Genomic DNA, 21,379 nt, shown 5'->3' with positions numbered 1-21,379 from the left:
GCCAGCCATATGTCAGAACATGTTTTCCTCCAGTATGGCAACAGTCCGATCAGAGCTATGAAGAGCGGTCTGAGCACTAAGTGAACGGAGTATTCGCGGCAAACTCTCCGCGGGAGTTGCCGGCCACGCCGCTAGATGGCAGCACCAGTACCTCCCAGGCATTGAAGGTGATCTGCTTTGCTCTGCGATGCATTGAAGTGATTAGGCCGGTCCCGGCCTGGCCGCCAAAGGGGACTGTTTGCATCGTTCCGCTGCCAAGTCAGGCCAGCAAGGGCGGGGCCTCAATATGCAAGTCGTTGGTCGTTCAAATATTACTTGCAACGGCTTGGCCTGCGCATCGGTCACTCCTGGCTCTGCGAAAAATGTGTTCGTACATTTAGGATTTAGGATAAATTTTGTGATCTGCCATTTACAAAACGAGTCGTACAGGTAGTAGCTCCCGTTTTTGCCTGTTATCCGATTTTAAGTCGATACGCAGGGTTTGTAAATTTTCAACGATTGCTTATTGCATGGACAATTTTCCTGTAACCATAACGATAATTTCTCACAGTGGGAATCTCACACTGACTTATGGTAGGAGGGCAGAGATGCGTACCCCTAAACAGGAAATTTTCATTACGATGCAAAAGTAACTAAGAGGGAGCACATTGTAAATTTTGAGTGAGTCAGCTGAAGCATCTTCTTACTAATAATGTGAAACGTTTTTGGCCTTAGACAACGGTAACAGAAAAGTGTAGCTTGTGGTGAGGATTTCGGAGGAATTTCCAAACCCCCAGTAAAGAGTTGTGTAGAAAGCCTAGCAAAATCAGGATAGACGTGGCACACAAGTTCTGCAGAATACTCCAGCGACAATGCCGTAAATAGCGCTACAATTTATTAATTGGAGTATTAAACCATAGAACACAGTACTTGGACTAGATCATCAACAGCACTTCTGTACACTGTTCACAGTAAATCACAGCGAGTTAAAACAAAAGAAAACACTAGATTTCACTTAAAATTCACACAGTCTGGGAAAACAACACTGTGTTTGTACACAACAGCTTTCGGGATATTAAATACATGCACACTTCACTCTTATACATAGTGACGTGTGTTTATGTGCATTCGTAACTTACGTACAAAACTTTTACGTAACTATGCGCCACATTTGCATCATCATGAGGCTTCGTACATAAATCCGTGTAGCACTTTACGTCGAGATATGTATGCGTATAGACCTACATAATCCATGTGCTATTACGTAAAACGTTTAAGTGTCGGCCGCATGAGTCTCAGATAATTAATGGCAGCTACTGTTGAAAACAAAGTGTGTACAGAACACAGTATTCTGTAAGTTCAAGAGATTTTAGTGTGTACATTTTCAGGTACAAACGTAGACTCATACCTTGAACGGTATACAGAGTTTCTGTCGATTCAAATGTGTACATTTTGTACTTTAAATAAAGTGTACATGGACTTTAATAAATGAAAACTTGCCATGTAAACTTTATTTAAAGTAGACAATGTGCTTATTTGGATCGACAGAGTTGTCACATAGGTCGCCCGTAAAATGTTTTGCTTACTTTGCCATTAGCTGCACACTGGCACTATGAGTAAATTTCCCGATAGGGAATCCGGAAAAAGGAACCAGTCCAGGCTCCCACGTCTCCATGCCGTACAGTAATACAAACAAATCAAGTAGTACAGGGCCTACACCCTTAAAATCTTACGAACGACACACTAAATCCTTATGCACTTTGTTGTGCATAAAACTTGCAGAATTTCATACAGCCATAATATCAAGCAAAATTTTATGCATAACTATGTACAGCGTGTGCATGATTATGCACATTTTGTACACAATTCCGCATAAAATTTTGTGCATACTTACAGCTGTGTAAAATTCTGCAAGTTTATGCACAGCAAAATGCATAAGGGTTTAGTGTGGACATTGTTCGTATCATGAACGTCATGTTCATAATATGACAAATTTGCGTGCTGTCATAATACGAACACAACACGTTCGTATTAAGAATCCTCGCGTTCGTAATATGAAGCTTCTCGTGCTTATTGCGAACGATTTTGGGATCAGTACCTTACTAAGCAACCAGTTTTCCGTTCATAACGTACGAATCCGAAAATCAATTGTATATTACGAACGAGAGGATTCGTACAATGAACAAATTGTGTTCGTACTATAATGACAGCACAGCAGAATTCTTCACAATATAAACGTGAGATTTATAATACGAACAGTTGCGCTCATATTATGAACACTATTTTTCCGTGACAGTTTTATAGAGTATGAGACATCCGGCATGCACGCGTGTGTGTACCTGCGAATGTACACACTCTAATTCAAAAACATTGCAACCAATTCAGTCGAATTCAAATTCAATTACAGCTAATTCAAATTCAATTTATGAAATTTGTACACGCAATTCAGGAGTTATCTACCGCTCGATCCTTACATGCACGAATTCATAACGCACACCAAAACTGGCATTTGCAGGAAGAAGGGGATGGAGGGACTTCAACCTACCAGCAGTTCTTCCCTCACCTTCAGCACATGAGAAAGGTGCAAGCGTTTTCGAACACGGCTGGGCAGCAGGGCATGCCGACAATCATCACCACTAGCATCACAATGTAAAACAGCTGCACCGGCCACGGCACCTGCACGTCCTGTATCTCGTGGCTTGGTTCCGGGGTGGTGCTCTTGACCACGCCAGCGCTCCTCAGCACGGCCGCGCACAGCCTCCCCACAGAGGTGTTGTTGCTGGTGCTCCACGAGGCCGGCCTGCTGCACGCATCAATGGTGGCCGAAACACAGTCGCTGGAGGCCGCCCGTCCGAAGGCGGCCGTGGAGCCTGTCGTCCACGCCTCCACGGCCACATCACTGGCCCAAGGAGTCCTGTCGCTCTCGTCGGGAGCAGGAACCCATGCCCCGGGGGCCGGCGTAGGGCTGCTCTTCCTGTCGACACCCGCGCCGCCCCCAACGAGGGCGGCGCCAAAGTCTGACCAGAAGACGAAGGCGTTGAACAAGAGAACACTGAGGACGCGGGTGGCAGCCGGTGCGACCCCAGTCATGCGCAGTGCGTCCGGACGGCGCGCACAGTCCTCGGCCGAAATGTTGAGCCTGCGGAGAGCCTCCTGAACCTCAGGCGGCAGAGTCGGGGGGCCGGAGGGCGTCCCCGGGGAGGGCCGCTGACCAGGGCGCTGACCAGGGCGCTGACCAGGCCGCTGACCGGCCGGGGCGCCGGCCTCACCGCCCACCAGTCCGCACGGGCTTCCCGAGCGCGGCGGGCCACTCACCCACACCGTGTCGAGGATACTCGCCATCAGCAGAAACTGGAATCAACATTGAAAATGTCAGCACTCTAAAAGGAAACGTGGGAAGTGTATCGTTACCATGCTCAGGACTTCCGCGTGCAACGATCGGTCCTGGTACAATACAGTAGCCAGATTTGGTTCGCACGTACAAGTTAACAAGCAGGTAACACACTTCATATTAGCCACACACTCAAACTCACACTGCTGTTTGTCACTTCTATTACTATTGATCACCACTGCAAACTATACGGCTAACGACCATAACCACAAGCAGTAACACATTCACTTTTTTGGCCCATCTACAGTGTGTGCGAGAAAGACCACAAGTCTCGCGATTACTGTGGTCGGCTTCCTGCACACGTCGTCCAAATAGCTCACGAATAAGCTACAGCACCGGCGGCACTGGCAGGCGGCCGGCCGGCCGCCAAGGTCAGCACCTCGCCGCCTCCGGCCGCCTCGCACCAGTCTGCCTGTTCCTCATTCCGTGCAAACGATCGCGAAAGAGAAAAATAATTATCACACGCCTGCATAGAAACAACTGACAATACTCCCAAAGCAGGGCATTCGCCACTTATTATTTGTAACAAATTAACGAGACCGTCCCGGCTGCACGATCAGACGAGAGGTCGAAGCCCGCTGGAGCATAGGGCAACAACCGTGAAGGTTTTTAAGTCAGGTAGAACTCCAAAACAAAAAAACAAACAAAAAAACGGTTGGCCAGACGCACATATTACTGTACGCAGCAACCGGACGCAATAAGCGTGAGCCGCACTTTGATAATGTTTTTAAGAGCAAGTGTTTTTATTCACGTTGGAACCGTAAAAAGATGTGTTAATATTCTGATCGTAAACTGTTTCGATGTATACCCCTTACATTCAGACCAAAAAGAACAATTTACCATATCCCTCCCACGTTGCCAGCAGCTATCGACTAATATTTGCACTTTGGCTTTCTGTCACTGAGGGTACAGTCCTAAGCAACATGCATTGGTGGGAAAAATAGACCAGTAATGAGGGTGTTCAGACGCTTTCCCTTGTTTTGCTTATACTGTACCGGATGCAGGCGTGCGACCCGGTTGCATACTCGCACGGGGCCATAAGGCACAACGGTGAGCTATGGTAGGCAAGCCTTCATCCGATACAGTATAAGCAAAACAAAGGACGGGGTCTGTGGATCACCCTGTATAAGCGTAGCAAAGACAACAGGGACACGATGCGAACGAATAAAGTTCTACTTACGACAGCTCCTTTTTTCCGCAGGACAGACACTCAGCTAATCAGCGTGACCGCCCAAAATGACTCTCGAGCGAGAAATAGGAGCCGTTCGCCGCTAGTATCCCTACCGACCACTCAGCCCCACACACTCACGCACACACACACACAGTCGCTCACCTTGATGACGGTCTGGTACTCGGGCGGCGTTCTGTGCAGCGGCCGGTAGCGCCTGGCGCCGGCTCCTTCCAGCTCCATGTCAGCCTGCTGTGCTCCGCCGTCGCATTATCGTTGTGTGCCACCAGAGTCCTTGGAACACACTCGACGAACGCGCAGTCGCGACACTCGAGCGAAAAATCGGCGAAAACCAACAACACAGGATGGGGGACGGGTCGCACTTTCACCTAGCCGGGTGTGGTCTGTCTTCATCCAGGACGATGCGGCGCGACGAGCGTCTCCCTCGCGACTGAGCACCGCTGCGGGGTTGGTGTGGTGGGGGCGCCCCCCGGAGGTGGCGCTGCGCTAGCGCTAGCGGCGCCCCTTCCTGCCGTCCTTGCGGGTCAGCTGGGCGGTGCGCGGCACACGACAGGCCAGCGGAACGTCCACCGCCGGAGGCCGCCGCTCGGCGAGTGAGGCGATGTCCCGCCGCGGCCACTCCAAGGTCGACCCGCCGAACAGAGCCGAGCAGAGCCGAGCCTAAAGAGCCATTCACCCACAGCATTCGTTTTCCCGCGCGCTGCTGCTCTCCAGTTCTCGGTTTGCTGATAAAGCTGCGCAAGCTTCGGAAAATAAACTCGAAATGGAAATATGTTGCCCTGTTTTATAATTTAGCGAGTGATAATTATGACAGGCGTAAGTTTAAGGTAAGAAAAAGATCGGGAACTCATTCGACGGCGGCATTTTTCAAAGTCAATCACAGTATCCGCGTTGAAATTTTGTAACCTTTGACACGACAGGGGTGCAACGTGAAACGTAATCCTCGGTTTGTTTTCCTTGATTAGCCCAATACTTTGGCGTGTTGTTGATGCCGACGTGTTAGGCGAGAGCGGATGAGAAGAAAAACAAAATCAATGTCGTGACCTCTGGCGCGGCCGGCCGCTGCCACGCTGGACGGACATTGCCCCCACAAACCTGGAAGGTTTATGTTCCTAAAAACATTGCGTTGGCGGATTGTATTTAATTGTTTAAACGAAGCTGAAGCCTAAGTGCAGACTGCGGCGAAAGCACACAGGGACTGGGTGGCGGTGGATCGCTTTTCGTTTCTGCTTCAGTTGAATAGGAAGTCGATAACCGTTGAAGTTGAAGCAAGGAGTACATAATCACAATCACTTTCACTTAAATATGCATGTTTACATTTTCAGACCGCAACTGATTTATTTCTTATTAGTAGGTACCAACCTTTTGTGCAGCAGGAATTACAGAATATTTGGTTAATTATTGTGTCGAGGGGGCAAGAACTCCGGGAATCATGTGTACACCTGCCTGGGAATCATCACTATAAAAATTGATCGAAATCAACAGAAATCGTCGGAAATCGTTTAAACTGAGCAGGAAACTAGCAGTACCGGTACAAATTAGTCGAAATAAGCGTTTTCTACCACTAGAAAACCAGAGAAATAAATATTAGCTGGCGGGAATCACTGGGAATCAAGTATTTCGGGAATCATGTGTACACTTCAAAAGGGAGTTATTGCCCCCTCGTATTGTGTATATGTTTGTAAGTAACCAACCGACAACACAAAAAGTTGGCGGTATTGTAAAATAATGGAATTATGTCGTATTAGTGTGTTCCTTTTTCATCAATGCGCGCGTATACGTTTAAATCAAACGTAAACTGCAAACATGCTTCTTAACCGACTGTGTAGGAGTTGTAACACACACTAAACTACTTTAGATTGACACACTAAACACTTACACTGATAAACTAAGCGTGCAACTGCTCAAAGCTTGTAAGTGAGCAACTGCAAGTTAAATAGTTGTAAGTGTGCAACTGCGTAGTCCTACACTTACAAGTGTTCAACTCGGTAGGTGTGCAATTACAAGTGAGGAAATTCTCGGTCGAACCCTTCCTAGATAGAACGCTCTGTACGCACTGTGTAGGAAGTGCTTAACCGATGAGTTGCAAACTTGCAATTATTTAACTTGCAGCTGCACACTAACAAGTGACTAACAAGTATTGAGCAGTTGCACACTCAGTTTATTAGTGTACGTATATTGTTGTGCATAAGCATGCAGAATCTTACGCAGCCATAAGTTTATGCACAATTTAATACATGACAATGTAAAATCCATGCATAATTGTGTACAATTTGTGTACAATTATCATAAACACTGCATACTTATATGAATGAATTTTAAAGTCTGATGTAATTCGATAATTAGGACGAAACGTCAACGAAGTGAGCACGACAGATGCTGGAGCGGAAGTGAAGTTTTTATTTTTGTGTGCTCACTCCAGTGGAGCACTGGAGAGGAATTGCAAGGTGTGGCATTAGTGCAGACAGTTATTAACTAATTATTTGTTAATTATTGCAACATGGCTGCATAAAATTATGTATGTTTATGCACAACAAAATGCATAAGGCTGAAGAGTGTACTTTGTTGTAGTTCGAATGTAGAGTCATTGGCGTTTTTCTCTTCGTGCTATTTCACGTGTAGCGATACCGTCATTCAAATAACACCTGGCTGTCGAAGGCGGATGGACGAGCCTTGAAATAGTTCACACCGCCCGTACGGCAGGCGCTGCGGGCCGAAAGCTGACGGGGTGCGAGCGAGCGAGACTAAGGAAGCTGCAGGCGGGGTTGATCTCTCACCCGTTCCATCAGCTTCATTTCTTCCTGTTTCGAGCGGCAGGACCGACTAAGGCGGGCGACGCCCGAAGTGGCGTGGCCAGCCCGGAGCCAATGGCAATGTGTTTGGAGGGACGTGGTCGCGCGCACGCCTGCCGAGCCAAGCCACCGAGATCCGCCGCGAGAATAATGTGAGATGAGAAAAAGAACGTAATAACGGACTCGTCACCCCTAAGACGGGCGAAAAAGGGTGGAAATGCTACAAGCATAGCTAGTTGTCGACCACCGCAATATTTTAAGTGCGACAACAAAACACTCCGGTATTCCAACACAAAAACCATCACAGAGAGACGTGCTGACAGGCCGCACAATGGCGCCGCCGCAGTGCTGCTGGGTGCGTTTGGGTGGCACCCCATGGGCACGACCCACGCGTGTGTGTTGGGCCAACGGCATCAGGGACGAGCTGGAACATTTTGACTTCCCCCGTCTTCCCCTTCAAATGTCTATTTTCTTTTATAATTCGTAAACGAGGGAGTATCGCTACCTGGCAACGAGTACTGAGTACTAGGTATTATTCTGCATATTGCTTGGGAATAACTGGCTATTTCACCAGTATTACATGAAAAATTCAGATATTGATGGCATTTCTAATTTTTCGGTATTACATTATTTGTATCACTTCGTAACACCAGGGCGAGTTGTATAGTACAGAGTGTTACGGTCGTAAAATAAACAATGATTATGTATATTGTGCTCCGGCAAGGTAAACACTGTTACAATCTTACGAAGCAATGCTTTGAAATTGCAAATCATTGCTTCGTAGGAAACTTAACAGTGAGCTTAGGTAACAGAACTGACGTGGTTCATCAACCAGTTATCATCTTTGCCTGTTTGGTTCTCTGGTGTTATACAGACTCACGTGCAGAAGTCTCACCGTGAGGCAGTGACATCAGCTTGAGTGTGTGCTGAGTCACCTCACGGCCTACTGGCCTACCCTTGGTGCCGAAAATTGAAGTCTGTGCGGGACATTACAGCCCACCGGCGAGTATCATTAATTAATCCATTGTTTATGAGCTGAAACAAAAACGTCGAGCGACCGCTGCTAAAACACTCTAAATGGGGAGGGGCAATTTTTGTACCTAGGCTAGATGTGTCCTTGCGCACATCTTCAACGGATAAAAAGTCGTCTGCGCGGAGGTTGTGCCTAGACTATGTACAAATGCTTTATTTGTAAAGCTTAAATACAAACTTGTATCTGATTAAGATGTACGCAAAGACACATAAGCCTATACAAAGATTGTCCCTCGCCATTTAGTGTTTAAGGAAATCTGTCCCCTCAAGTTCGAAATTCAGCGAAAAACAAATAGCTAGATGTTGCAGAAAAAAGATTTTCTGATCTGATTTTACTGCAATCTCTTTTACGATAAAGTCATTTTAAAAGAAATAACATGTTTTTTGTGTGAACACAGTTGAGGATGTAAATAACAGTCTTTTTTTTCTAAAACAAATGTTTAAAATTTACCAACTCACATTAAAATGTTGAAGAACAAAGAAAATTTGCAAAAGCTGCACATTTAGTGTGTTTATGGTGCGTATGACTTACTATTCATTTAGGCTTGACTAGATGCGAAAATTCTGCGTATTGTTTTGAAAAGTAACGTAAATTTGAAAAAGCAGTTTTCCAAATCTCTGGATACTTTACTTTTTGTTAGATTTATCCATAAGAAAGCTAAAAATAAAAGCTATAGGGTAGTACAGCAACCATTTTGAATCCCAGTTTTAGTTTCTTTCACCTAATTCAATGTTCATAGTTTTCATACACTAAATTATTCAATTTCCCGAATTTGCAGTTTAGTATGCCCTTAATCTGAAATTGGAAAAGCATATACTATGGATGCATTTATAAATGTTTTATTGATATACATAGCCAATGAAGAGACATCACACTCAGTTTCGGGACCAAGTACTAGAGGTATGTATTTTAATAACGTTAAACAAACAATCGGGTGCAATGCTATGGTGTCATCTCTGGTGTGATGATTTAGCGGCCATCCTCCTATATACAGAAGACAATGCCCGCGTGTAAGATGAGGCTGCCCGCCCCGGATAATCACGACCAGCAGACTGTGTCATGGCCCCGCCTCGCGAACCCACTTCGAAAGCCAAGTGCCAAATTGGCCAGACTCAAAGTTACCCTATATCGTGATCGTCTCGTTCCGAGTAAGCTATGGCACAGCAGCCATTCAATCGTGAAAGAAGACTACAGTTGGGCATCTTATTGACACTACTCACTACTGCTGGGTTCTGACTGTTGCATTTGTTGCTATAATTGCAGTGAAGTATCCCACGGCTAACTGCCACCCGTCATAGAACTTCAGCGGACAGTGTCGTCCGATCATAATGTAACTAACCAACCATTCTAAAATGAAAATAATCTTTCTTTCTTAATGACTCTGCAGCTGCAGTCCTGAGTCACACAATGGCTGCAGTAATATGCAAGCCCACGAATATCCTGCTCTCTCGCACTCGCACCTCCATACCCACACCGCATTCATAGCCTTCTAGCCTTTTCAAAAACAAAGTAGATTTTTAATTTTATGAAAATTCTTTTTTGACACTATGGACTTCGAAGTTGTTGCCAGATTAAACGAGAAATAATTGGCAGATAAAAAAAGAGTAAAATTCATTCTGTATACCCTCTAAACTCCACCCAAAAATGTTGTGATTGGCCCGAACTCACATCGACTCGACTGTAATATGACCTTTGTATCGTTATTCTTTCACCACATTAGCGATTTTCTACGTCTCCCTTCCCTTTCTTCCCAGAGGATGCGACACGCAGGCCGCCCACTAGGGTGCGGCTCCGTTCGGTGGGGCGCACAATAGCAGCGCCCCTGCCCCCCTGAGCCACCTGCACCTCTCGAGGGTCTTCTTCTCATATATAAGCCGACAGGAGGCTCACAGTCACCAGTCAGTGCACTTTTTCCAACGACAAACGTCCTTTAGTAACACGGTTTCTACTATTATGGCTCTCCTTAAGGTTCGGTTCTACGTGTGCAATTTTTAAGTGTGCAAGTGACAAGTGTGTGTGTGCGTGTGTTAACTGTAGGAGATGACACCGGAAAAGAAAAACAAGGAAAATACCATGAAAAAAAAACTGCTTTTCTCGTTTTTTTTCTGAGGCCCTTGGAAAATATCGAAAAATTGGGAAAAAGGACGTTTTTTGAAGCTGTGGGGCCTAATATCACGAAAAGGCATGTTTTACGTGACTTGACGCTACTGCCCAACAATACCTTCCGGCCCTAAACCTTGCTTTGCGAAAATGGCTGGTAGGCAGCGCCAGTCGATCCAAACCGAAATAGAAAGTTCCCTACTTGCCGGCTCTGCCCTCCAGGAAAATACTATTCTGCAGTTTCATGACTAAATTCTACTATTAGTGGGTAGTGATGGAATATAGGAGGAGGGCGAGAGTAAAATATTTTATTTTCGCAGGAGTCTTTATCTATCTTTGTTATTATGCATCATAGTACCAACTTATATGTGCAATACCTCAGGAGCTAAGTTACGTTACTGGACAATCTGAACAAATCAGCTGTTAACCGCTGATTGTGTTATGATATCTATTTCTCCTTCTGGTAATACTAAGTGCTTTTTGATCTTTATTTTTGAAAAACATGAAAGAACTTTTAAAGGGGGCGTTTTTGTTTCATGCAGACCGTTTAACACACTTCATGCAAGCGAACAAGCTTATCGAGGCTGTTCAACAGATGAATAACCATTAAAACACCTGCGTTTTTGGATAAGAACGCTCTTTAAATCAGTTAATTTTTTCGTTTGATTTTTTGAAAAAAGCGTTTTCTTTCCTTCCCTAGTTAAATGCTACAGAATTTATCGTGATTTTACGATTTATTTTCTATACTTTTTGTTGAGGGGGGGGGGTATATTTTTTTCGAAACAATCGTTTGTTTTTACGAATTGATTTGCAATAACCGAGACACTAACTACAAAGTTAAGTTTAACATGTCCGACTGACTTTTGCGCGATAATGCATGAATTCGTTCTACACTGGAAACGCAAGTGTGTGAATGTCGCTCACTTGTAGGTGAGCAAATATCCATTCGTACACTTACGGGGGGTAAACGTGTGAATTTTTCCTAGTGAGCGACCTACAAGTGAGCGACATTCACGCACTTGCGTTTCCAGTGTCACGAATGCAAAGACGTGTTCCGATTAACAATGTGCAAACAGTTTGCTTGCATAACAGAATTCGTAAAGATAAATAAACACTCAATTTCAAAAAGGAAAGATTTGAATCTGAATTGTCTTAGGTTTTTTGTGTAGTACCTGCACGCTAAATGTATTTCTATGTTTTTGTGCAAATGTTCACGATAAAGTAAACCTACGTTTCGTTCTATACGAATTTGAGTGGAAAATGCATGATTTCGTTCAAAGAATGCATTAACAAGTTCAAATTAAAGCAGAAATGTGTGCAAAAATAATAAATTTCACGTGCGAATAAAAGTAAAAATCCAGTTAGTGTGATTTAAATTCGAAATCTTACCATAGTTTTGATCGTTATGAAATAAGTACGTAACCTTACGAAATTATTCCTTGTGAAGCATTTTGTCAGAGATTTTCTTCAAATCAGGAGATATGTAGAGAGAGAGCTTGTTCTGAAATCGCAGATAGTCGATAATGGACGAATGGTCAAGAAAATGTGTATAAACACATACGACTAGCACTGTGAAATGAGTGCTTCAAACGCAAAGTCAATTTTCTTGAAACCCAGGCGTCAATAATAACTGAACACTAAAAGGGCAACGCCACCTCCTCAGTAAAATAGCTCCTATTCTGTATTGGTTCAACAGGTCGCATGCTGCTGTGTGGTGCTCGGGCTGGTGCGCGCTGGACCTCTACTTCCGGTCGGCCAGGAGCCGGAGCCCTTCGACCCCAATCCTCAGTACAGCTACAGCTACAGCATCCAGGACGCCGTAACAGGTGACTCAAAGAGCCAGTCGGAGACCAGGAATGGCGACGTTGTGCAGGTAAACGGAATATTCATACAACGAGGAGAAAAAAACAATAAAAATTACTGGAGAAAGAAAATTCCACACGCTCCTAATCTTCAACCATTCTGACCAGGGCCAGTACTCAGTGGTCGACGCCGACGGCACCAGGCGCATCGTGGACTACACGGCTGACGCCATCCACGGCTTCAACGCAGTGGTGCGCCGCGAGGGAACGCCCTCCCTGGTGCACGCCACCACCCCCGCCGTCGTGAGGGCCGCTCCGGCCGTGGTGGCGCGCGCCGTCGTACCGCCCGTCATCACTGCAGCGCCCCCCAGCTTCGTCCGAGGCGCCCCCTTCGTACAGTATGTAGTGACCTCAAATAATTCAATCTCGACGGTTTCTAAGCAATCTCTCACAGGGGAAGTGTGATGGAATTTGTCCTCGCGAAAGACTTCAGAACGCGAGAGGAATTGCCCAGAAAACACGTTCGTTTTTCTCGGATCCAATCGGAAAATTACGGGAGCTTAACGCCTGCGAAACTCAGGGTAGGCCGACCCGCGGTGCTCGTATGCAATGCAGACTATATGTTGCCTATCTATGAGGCGCCATGGGGGTAAAAGATGGGATAAAACGATTCATTCTAATTAAAGAACGGTCAGCCTTGGGGACTCAAGTGTTTCGGAAATCGACGAAATTTTGCAAATTAGTTTTGTAAGGTTACAATGATACCTGAAACCAAAGAGCGTTGAGTACCTCTTGGTCTTGGGTAGAGAATTTCGATAAATTTGCAACTCAAATGAAATTTTACATAATCTTAGATTGTCCCCTCTTTCCTTTCTAATTTTGGATACTATTCTGTGCTCGAGCAGGTACAGCAGCCCCCGGTTCTCCTACTCCGTCCAGCCCGTGGCCGTCGCCTCCACCCCCGTGGCTCGCTACGCCCCCGCACCGTTCACCGGGCCGCTGTCTAATCATATAACGGGTGCCTCCGGTGTACACACGTCTGTATCCACGCCGTACCATAGCTACTCTTACTAGCCGGCTCCACGGAAGACACTGGAAAGGACTTGCTTTTATTCGTCAGTTTGTACAAATGAATAAATGTGAGGCGAGAAGCAGAGCTTGTGTTTCAGTAGTATGTATACCAAGACTCGGACCCAAACTAGACGCTAAAACCTTAACTTGACAAAACTGGTGGACCTCCCGGCTGTTTCCACCAACTGGTGCGGACAGGGAGCCACAAGCAGCTGTATCTCCCACAAAATAAGACAACACGAAGGCAAGAGGCCACGCCCAGGTTAAGCTCGTTCTGCTAACAGTGGCGCGACCTGGCGGATATACTACGGACTTTGAAGAGTCCAGCCAGGTGTACAGCGAGCAGGGAGTATTCCATGCGTCTGTACTCTCCAGCCAGCGCACGGAGTATACACCGCACGGCTTCGAAACAAAACCAAAACGGGATAGTGTACAATACATGTCAAACCAACAAGGCGAACTGGCGGACATGAAAGCACGTAAATCAAATCAGTGCCATGACTGACTTTCACAAAGCTGTGTTATTTTCAAAGCAAAGTTTATTGAAATGTTTTTCTTTAACTCCTTTAAGAGGATAAATTTGAAGATTCCCCTTTTCACTTTTGCTAGTGGGCACTAAGCTAAGATGTCAGGTGAAGAAAAGTATGAAAGTGGCAACGAGAAACCTTGAATATTTAGTAACTGCGAAGGAATGGCCAGTACCACCAGTTGGCCGCACTTCACGGGATAGTGCATAAAAAAAATGAAAATTTTTATGTATTTTCGCTTACAAAAAATGCACGGTCTGGGAGAACACCTACAAGTGTGGTTACACATTAAACAGCGCGGAGAGAGTGCGGAAGCTTCAGGTATGGTGTAGTGGACCCAACACCTCCTCTATGGCAACCCATCAACAGCAATTATCGATAACAAACTGACACATGCTGGTGGCCATGCAAGTGATGCGAGGCAAACAATAGAGGTATGGGTGCTGTGCACTTTAAAGGACGTGCAGGGCTGCCCATCGTTACCGAGCAGTGTACAAATCTTGCAACGAGGTTCTTCGTTTCAAACCGACAAAATAAAAACAAAGTTTTATTAGCAACATGAACAGATATGTTCGTAATATAAAGGAAATACTGTCAACTGGCTGGCGTCTTTTAACACAAAAATTATTGGCGTCCTCCAAAGAACGACAAATATTGGTGTTCTTCTTCCTAGCACGCCAACTATTGGCGTCTTTGAACGCCAAATTTTGACGTCCTTCGGGCATTTGGCGTCTTTGAACGCCAATATATTGGACAGATATATTTGGCATTCGTCAGAGAACGCCAATATTTTGGCATTAAAAAACGCCAACTACTCTATAGTGTTAAGTCTTTGTACTACAGACATATTGCCGCTTTATAACGACAGACTTAACATTTTGATTTCCGCGTAGGTGCAAACTGACAAGTTGTGTGTAACACGAAGACATTTCTTTGCAGCACGATTTGTAGTACAGTTAGAACCTCGTTGTTTATTATTTAGGTTCAGAATTAGCCGTCAGTTACGATACGCTTTATCGTAAGAGTTTTAGAGTGTGCTGGACCTGCACTAACGCCCGCCCTCACGCCACGCCACGCTATGGCCACCATGGCCACCGCTTTTTGGGGCGTGGCGGGGCGTGGCCGCCTATCTCAACACAAAAACTCGCAGCGGCTTGTCCAAATGTGTATCGCTTTGCTGCATCGCTGCCGCCCGGCTGCCGCCCGACTGCCACCCGGCTGACGCGGGGGCGTGGCACAGCGCGGCGGACCGGCTCCTCGAGCGGAGGAATTCAAACGTCTGCTGGATGCGTGGTGCGCCAGTGTGGCCTTGACCCATATTTATTTCGCTCAGCAGCTGCGCCGCAGCTTAGCGTGGCTTACGATACTTCCGCCATCAAACCAAATGAAACACATCAAATGAATTAAACTATGGTTTAAGTACACTTGATGTTCCTATTATCACAGTGAAAATTTGACGTACTGGGTCAACAAGATGTTCCATGGAAGATGTCGTTCAGTTGCTATTCAAAATTGTAAATTTTTTAAGCCCGGCGTATTGACGTGAAATCGGATGACGAGCAAGAGTGGGATGTTGTACATAAGGGGCGATTCATAGAAGACGCCGGTGCAGGTGGGTTTGCTTACCCAAAGGGCTCAGGCGCCCCAGGAGCAGAACCCAGCAGCACGGCGCACCTCCGTCTTACCTCAATCATCTAAATCAAATTTGGAAAAAGGAAACTAAAAAATATACCGCACTTACAAACATTTGTTTTCACAGTGTACACCAATATGGAATTCGTTGAAGAATGTTTCTCGTGTATATGGGGGTAATTTGCAACCGTGTTCCATTTCCTTCGATTTGAAGTAATCGTTGTCGTCATAAGCTGTGCTTAAAATTTACGTCAACAAGAGGATTAAGGAAAGCAATGTCTTAGCCGGTCTAAGCAAAGTTGCCCCCGTGCTTTACACCCAGATTACTAGACTTGTGTGAGGCTATGTAATCGAATTACATCGGGGCCGCTGATATCTCGGCATCGCACACCGTTCCAATCCTTTTCTCGCTTGTTGCTGCTCAGGTCGTAAAGAACACACATTGCCGCCAGACTTTTCATCTTACGCTAAAGACAAAACCGTGTCCATTAATCTGGCGTGTCTGATCCGCGAGAGCTGTGCAGCGAGCAGAAGGTGGGGGTGTTCCTACAGCTCCTGCCCAGCTGTGGTTTTGCGGTCCCCTAATAAACTGTGGCTTCGACAAGGAACCGCAAAGCGAATACGAAGGCGAGGTACACAGCATCGCCTTCGACCGCACCGTCGCTCTGTGTTGAGTTCATTCACTTGTCATGAAGGGACATTTCGTCCATCCCGGAAAATGGTGGTTTTATCACACAAGATTTTGGTGGTATTTAAGGCCAGGCCAGAAATAAAGACCGTCCCTATCACTGCATTTGAAGTCTTAGCCTACGAATACCGCTCACATGAACAGAAACAAAACTCACACTGTTGTAGATACGCGACAACTTGATGCATGTGAGCGATGACCAATAACGTGAACTATTGAACGTGCACTATTACTATGGCGCCATAGTTAGTTTGTAAGTGTGCGAGTCGGTGTTCGGTCGCACACAATAATGTCCATTTGCAAACCTGCACCAGTGCAAACAAACTGTCGTTTATACGCTCTACCTAGGTGTGCGACATTTGGGCATTTAGATTCTCAGCAAAGTAGCAAAGCAGTGCAGTCTTCCACGAAAACTTAAATGAAAAGCAGGGGAAATAAATAGAACTGGGAGTTGTGGTACTCTTCGCCCATTTGGGCAAGCATTAGTGGGACTTGCTATTGCACGCCATGCACGCCACACGGCTGCGCCGGACAGGACAAGCCCCAGTCCCAGACAGGACCGGAATAAAAGAAAGAAGCAGGTCTCGCTGAGGGCCCGCCCCGCCCGCCCCGCCCGCCCCGCCCGCCCCGCCGGCCGGACCACGACTGGACGGCCCGTACGACCCTTAGGCAGGCACTGCTGCTTCCATGTAAACAAGCTGAAGGGACTGAGGGAACCGGCCTGAAAGGACACCCGCAGGGCACGCTGTATGTGCAAAAAGCAACCGGTAGCATGTGGCCCTGACGCAACGGCAAGGTCAGGTGGCGTGGCTGTGAGCCCGGGCGGGCCGGCACTGGAGCAGGGTGTCTGGCATGCACACACACACACACACACACACACACACACGCGTACATACACACACACACACACGATGGATTGTGGACGGCATGTTTGCGGTGGCTTCACAATTATTTATTTTTGCAAAAACACAGAAAACTAAAGCAAAGGGAATGTATATAAACAAACACAGGCTTCTCCTTGGCAAAAAGGACAGTGTCGACGGTTCAAGAGATAAAACACAATGTACCGCGGCCAACGGTTTAGTTAATTTAAGAACAATAATACCGTGCAGCTACTGTGCGTTCCGGGCAGCGTGCTCGTCGTCTGCGCCAGCCAAGATAAGACCACGCAAAAAATTACCAGAGGTACATTAAATTTGACTTATTTCTCGTCTTTTACAGAAGATCAGAAACTACGGTGGCCGCCGTCAGCAAAATGTAGAATATATCCCTACACAACCACGCCTCTGTATGTGTCAGGTTCGTGGAAAAACGCTCGAGGGTAGAAGTTGTGACGCTTAAAATAGGCTCCGTTAAGCAGGGTAAAAGTACGAGGGGTAGGGTGCGGCAGACCGCACGGGTGGCGGGGTCAACAGCGAGGACTCGTACGGCGCGCCCAGGAGGAGGGGGGCGGCTAGGGGTGAGCCCGCGCCCAGGGCGTACGAGTACGTGGCGTGGCGAAGTCCAGGCTGGAGCAACTCAAGAGCGACTCGCGGGCCCTGCTCGACCTGGGCCGGCCAGGAAGGCAGGGAGGGCAGCGGCGGCACGGGCTGGACGGCGAGCAGGCTTCCTTGGGGCGGGAGGCTCGAGGGGATGCCGATGGGAGCAGACAGAGCTCTCCCACTGCCGGAAGAGAACCGCGTCACCTCCACCCGCGAGTTGGACTCGGAGTCTGGGTGCTGCACTGCGTACACATAGGAGTAGCCGTCGGGGTAGGAGAACCCCCTGGATGACGCAGAGAGCGCCGGCAGCAGGGCTGGCTGCGGCGTGTCAGCCGGCACGTCGTACACGTACCCCTTGGATGGCGCCAAGGGGTCGTGGCTGGTCCCGGACACGGCCGCCGCGAGTAGCGCCAGCAGCACACACTGTGAGGAAGGCGCAAAGGTTTGCTTTTTAAAGAGCCGAGTTATGCACAGTACCGTGTGGTCCACAGACACAGGATCACACTTTCGTAATGTCACCGCACACAGGCGTGTGCGTGGGTGGCCTATCCGATCAGCGCCGTAAGGCAGCGTCCTCACAATCGGCAAACCCTAGCCGCAAGGCTGCGTGCGCAACAGTGCTCCTCCAAATGATTCCGGGGTCTGTGGGCCGACCTGTATCCCGAGCCCGGGTGTATAAGCGAAGTGAAAAGAATGCGAAATGGCGGTCACTCTTAGCCTGCAATGTGGCGACACGGTAGGATGCGTTCCTCGCACACCAGTCAACGCGGTAGGAGCACTCGCCCCACCGTCCCAACGGCCAAGTAATAAGGTGGAGGAAAACAAAAGCAAAATAATTTCGGATTCACGACCATTTGGGTGCATTTACATGGTCACACCTCACTCCGGACCGATTTAACGGCAGCTAGAAAGAAGGAGCCCACAGGCAGCAAAAACCTCACCATTCTGAACGTTACCGGTGCCATGTCGTCTTGCGTTGACGCCTTCCCGCACTGTGAAGATGACAGCACTGCCACAGTTCTTATACATGCGTGGCTGACCCGCGTAGACAAAGCACCCTCCCCCATTTTGCTTGCGCGTCTTTCAAAGTCGTTTCTATGGCTTCAATGGTACTTTGTTCTCCATGTGATTTAAAATACCTTACTGCACTTTTTAATAGTTTTAAATGAATAGCGAAATATTAAAGAGTGGTTAGTGGGAAGATATTATGCGATGATTTAGTATTTATCCTTATAACCATCACGTAATTACAACGAACAAAGTCGAAGTAATCACTAGGCTTGCTGGGTGACCTTTCTCTTACGCCTGCTATACTGATAGGGTCGAGTCAACTACCACAGCATGCCGGAGTGGTTCTAGTTTGGGTCTTGACAAGTAGTATTGAGTTGACATCGTCGCAAAACGAAAAAAAATATTCTTACGAACTACACACACAAGTCAGCCGGAGTGATAGTCTGTTTTCGAAATATTGTCTCCGAGACATGAGAGTTTTTCTTAGAAAAAGAGGAAAACTTTGAAAAACTCTTATTTCGAGGAAGTGTCCTCGAAAAATGTAGGGATTTCCCTTACTTTTACATGAAATATCCCCAAATTCCGAGGAGTTTTATTCAATTTATGGATCGTATCCTGGTATTAAAACAACTACAAACGGCTGGATACTACGGTACAAATTTAAAACAGAACACGCCCGAGGCTAAAAACAAAACACACCTTTCCAAGGCCCTCACTGACGCGCGCAGAATGGCAGTGAAGAAAGCCAACTAGGTGCTGTCCAGGAAGGCTTCTTCTCTTTTGTTCCTTTCCTTGCATAATGTCTTTGGAACAGATACAACGTTCTCAAGAGTTTTCCACCAAAACCACACTTAATAGTAGACGCCTAAAACTTAAGAAATTAATTAAATCCTCCGCTGGGGTCCAACGTTACTGGATCAAGCAGGTTCTGGCTTAGTAAGGCCAGACAAAGGGTGGGTGGCTCTTGCAGTTGACTTTAAACGTTATTTTAATTGATTCTCAGAGTGGTGAGATATGCTGAGTCAAAGACTTCAAACGTCGTGGGCATGTCAAATTCTAAACGGCATGTGAGGTTAGTCGTGTGCGTACTCGTAGCACGCGCCTAGCCTAGAGCCTTGTGTGCCAGTCCCATCGAAATAACAACTGCAAGCGATACCCAATCTTGATTGGTCCGCAGCGGACACCAAATGACCTGCCCTTCATTGCTGGCCCAATCAGACCGAGCCTTATGCTGACTGCAATGAGAGATGGCATTTAACCAACCCAACGAGCACGCACCCTTAGCAGCGGATTTGTAAGTAATTTCTCTGATTGATCAGTGTAAACAGGTTCACGGCCTCCCATACGAAAATAACCGTTCCTTAGGATAGCTTTAACTCCGTTCAGTGTTGCCGATCCTCTTTCTCATAAGTAAATAAGACTGCATGTGCTCATAGGGCCGAAAAACGAGCAAAATGAACTCTTCAGTGGTCTCCATGCAAATGGGTGAAAGGAGCTACACAACAGGGAAAGATAGCGGGGACACGGTCGTCCGCTCATCAAAGGTTCAACTCCCGCCAGGGGCACAGTTTTTTCGATCTGCTAAACACAGAGCTTAGCTTGGTGGGCGTGGCTAAGTGGCGTCGCGAACTGCGTGCACAAACTTCGGCAGTAAATCTTTCACGGAGCAGCGGGGCAGCGGCCTTGCACCGCAGTCATCACCCACTGGGGATATAGGTAGTGCTGTACTAGTGCGTTTCTTCGCTAAGCAGAACAAATATACATACAAGAGTTGTAAAGAATACAAGAAAATCCATTATAAAAGACGGTTTTCGGTGAGGAAATTTACCGGTTTTTCACCGAAATATCGGTTTACGGTATTTAACCGGTACGGTGCAGTTTACTGGTATGATAAGTTAACCGATATTTAAAAATAAAGCGGTTTCCCAAAAAATTCCGATTTTTTTAGGTAAAAAAATATAGTTATCTAAAAACAAAATAGATTTCATGTAAAAGGAACACAAAAAGCCATAGCAAAGGCAAAGCGATGCTTAGTGAAAAAGTAGAAAAATCACTTTCCTCTAGGGCTGAGGTTCTTCTTTACAGTGAAAACAGATATTAGAATAATTCGCTGAAACCCCCGCTCAACCTGATAGTACGGTAATCACCGAATTTTCGGTGAAATACCGGATTTCGGTTAACCGGTTTTTATGAACAGAACATCGGTTAATCGGTGATGGCCAAAATACCGGTTAAAACCGAAAAACTGGTTCACCGGAACAACCCTATGTCAAAGTACTTGTAGCTATAATTACATTTAAGCTTCTACAAAACGCACAAGAAAACGTTACTCTGCCTCCCAAGTAAAGGTGTGATAGGCACACTGTGAAAAATTACACTGTATTTTTCCAACTACAGCTACAAAAGGCAGACTGCAAACCCTACTTGTAACAAACAATTAACGCGAGAACTGTTAAGTAATGGCATGCGTTATAAAATGATTGCTTATTGCTTTCAGGAAGTGTGCATGTGCTGTGCAACTGCCTCGATTAATTGTTTTTTACGTTAAATTGCCTAAGTAGCTGTCAACTTCAATATGCTCATTTGGAAGTTTTGTAATTTTATAGAACTAGAGCTGTAAACTGGTGGCCGCCCAATAAATGAGTTATGTTCGACACACTAATATCGCGTAACAGGCTTCGCG

The 21,379-nt window shown here is 46.4% G+C and overlaps 5 protein-coding genes across 5 annotated transcripts in view; 1 reads left to right on the top strand and 4 right to left on the bottom strand.

The window, feature by feature from the left end:
- LOC113217635 (neurobeachin-like protein 1) overlaps window positions 1–21,379 on the bottom strand; it is a 346,454-nt gene that overhangs the window by 80,777 nt on the left and 244,298 nt on the right.
- Window positions 1–21,379, bottom strand: part of LOC127748802 (cuticle protein 7-like) — a 120,923-nt gene that overhangs the window by 57,409 nt on the left and 42,135 nt on the right. The window lies entirely within an intron of this gene.
- LOC113202382 (uncharacterized) lies at window positions 858–5,156 on the bottom strand. The gene is made up of 2 exons (XM_026416575.2): window positions 4,704–5,156; window positions 858–3,330 (listed from the first exon to the last, which is right to left on the bottom strand). The coding sequence occupies exons 1-2, from the start codon at window positions 4,779–4,781 to the stop codon at window positions 2,545–2,547; spliced, it is 864 nt and encodes a 287-aa protein (XP_026272360.2). The 5' UTR covers window positions 4,782–5,156; the 3' UTR covers window positions 858–2,544.
- LOC113202384 (larval cuticle protein A3A-like) lies at window positions 10,232–13,442 on the top strand. Its single transcript, XM_026416578.2, has 4 exons — window positions 10,232–10,352; window positions 12,181–12,357; window positions 12,455–12,684; window positions 13,192–13,442. Exons 1-4 carry the CDS (start codon window positions 10,338–10,340, stop codon window positions 13,358–13,360), a joined length of 591 nt encoding a protein of 196 aa, XP_026272363.2. The 5' UTR covers window positions 10,232–10,337; the 3' UTR covers window positions 13,361–13,442.
- Window positions 17,135–18,701, bottom strand: LOC113202385 (uncharacterized). Its single transcript, XM_026416579.2, has 2 exons — window positions 18,627–18,701; window positions 17,135–18,108 (listed from the first exon to the last, which is right to left on the bottom strand). The coding sequence occupies exons 1-2, from the start codon at window positions 18,648–18,650 to the stop codon at window positions 17,557–17,559; spliced, it is 576 nt and encodes a 191-aa protein (XP_026272364.2). The 5' UTR covers window positions 18,651–18,701; the 3' UTR covers window positions 17,135–17,556.

This window comes from Frankliniella occidentalis, unplaced genomic scaffold, assembly GCF_000697945.3.
Source record: "Frankliniella occidentalis isolate FOCC.00 unplaced genomic scaffold, Focc_3.1 Scaffold13, whole genome shotgun sequence".
Classification (NCBI taxonomy): Eukaryota; Metazoa; Arthropoda; class Insecta; order Thysanoptera; family Thripidae; genus Frankliniella; species Frankliniella occidentalis.
Note: the sequence above shows the minus strand (reverse complement) of the source record. Positions and strands in the feature narration are given on the sequence as shown.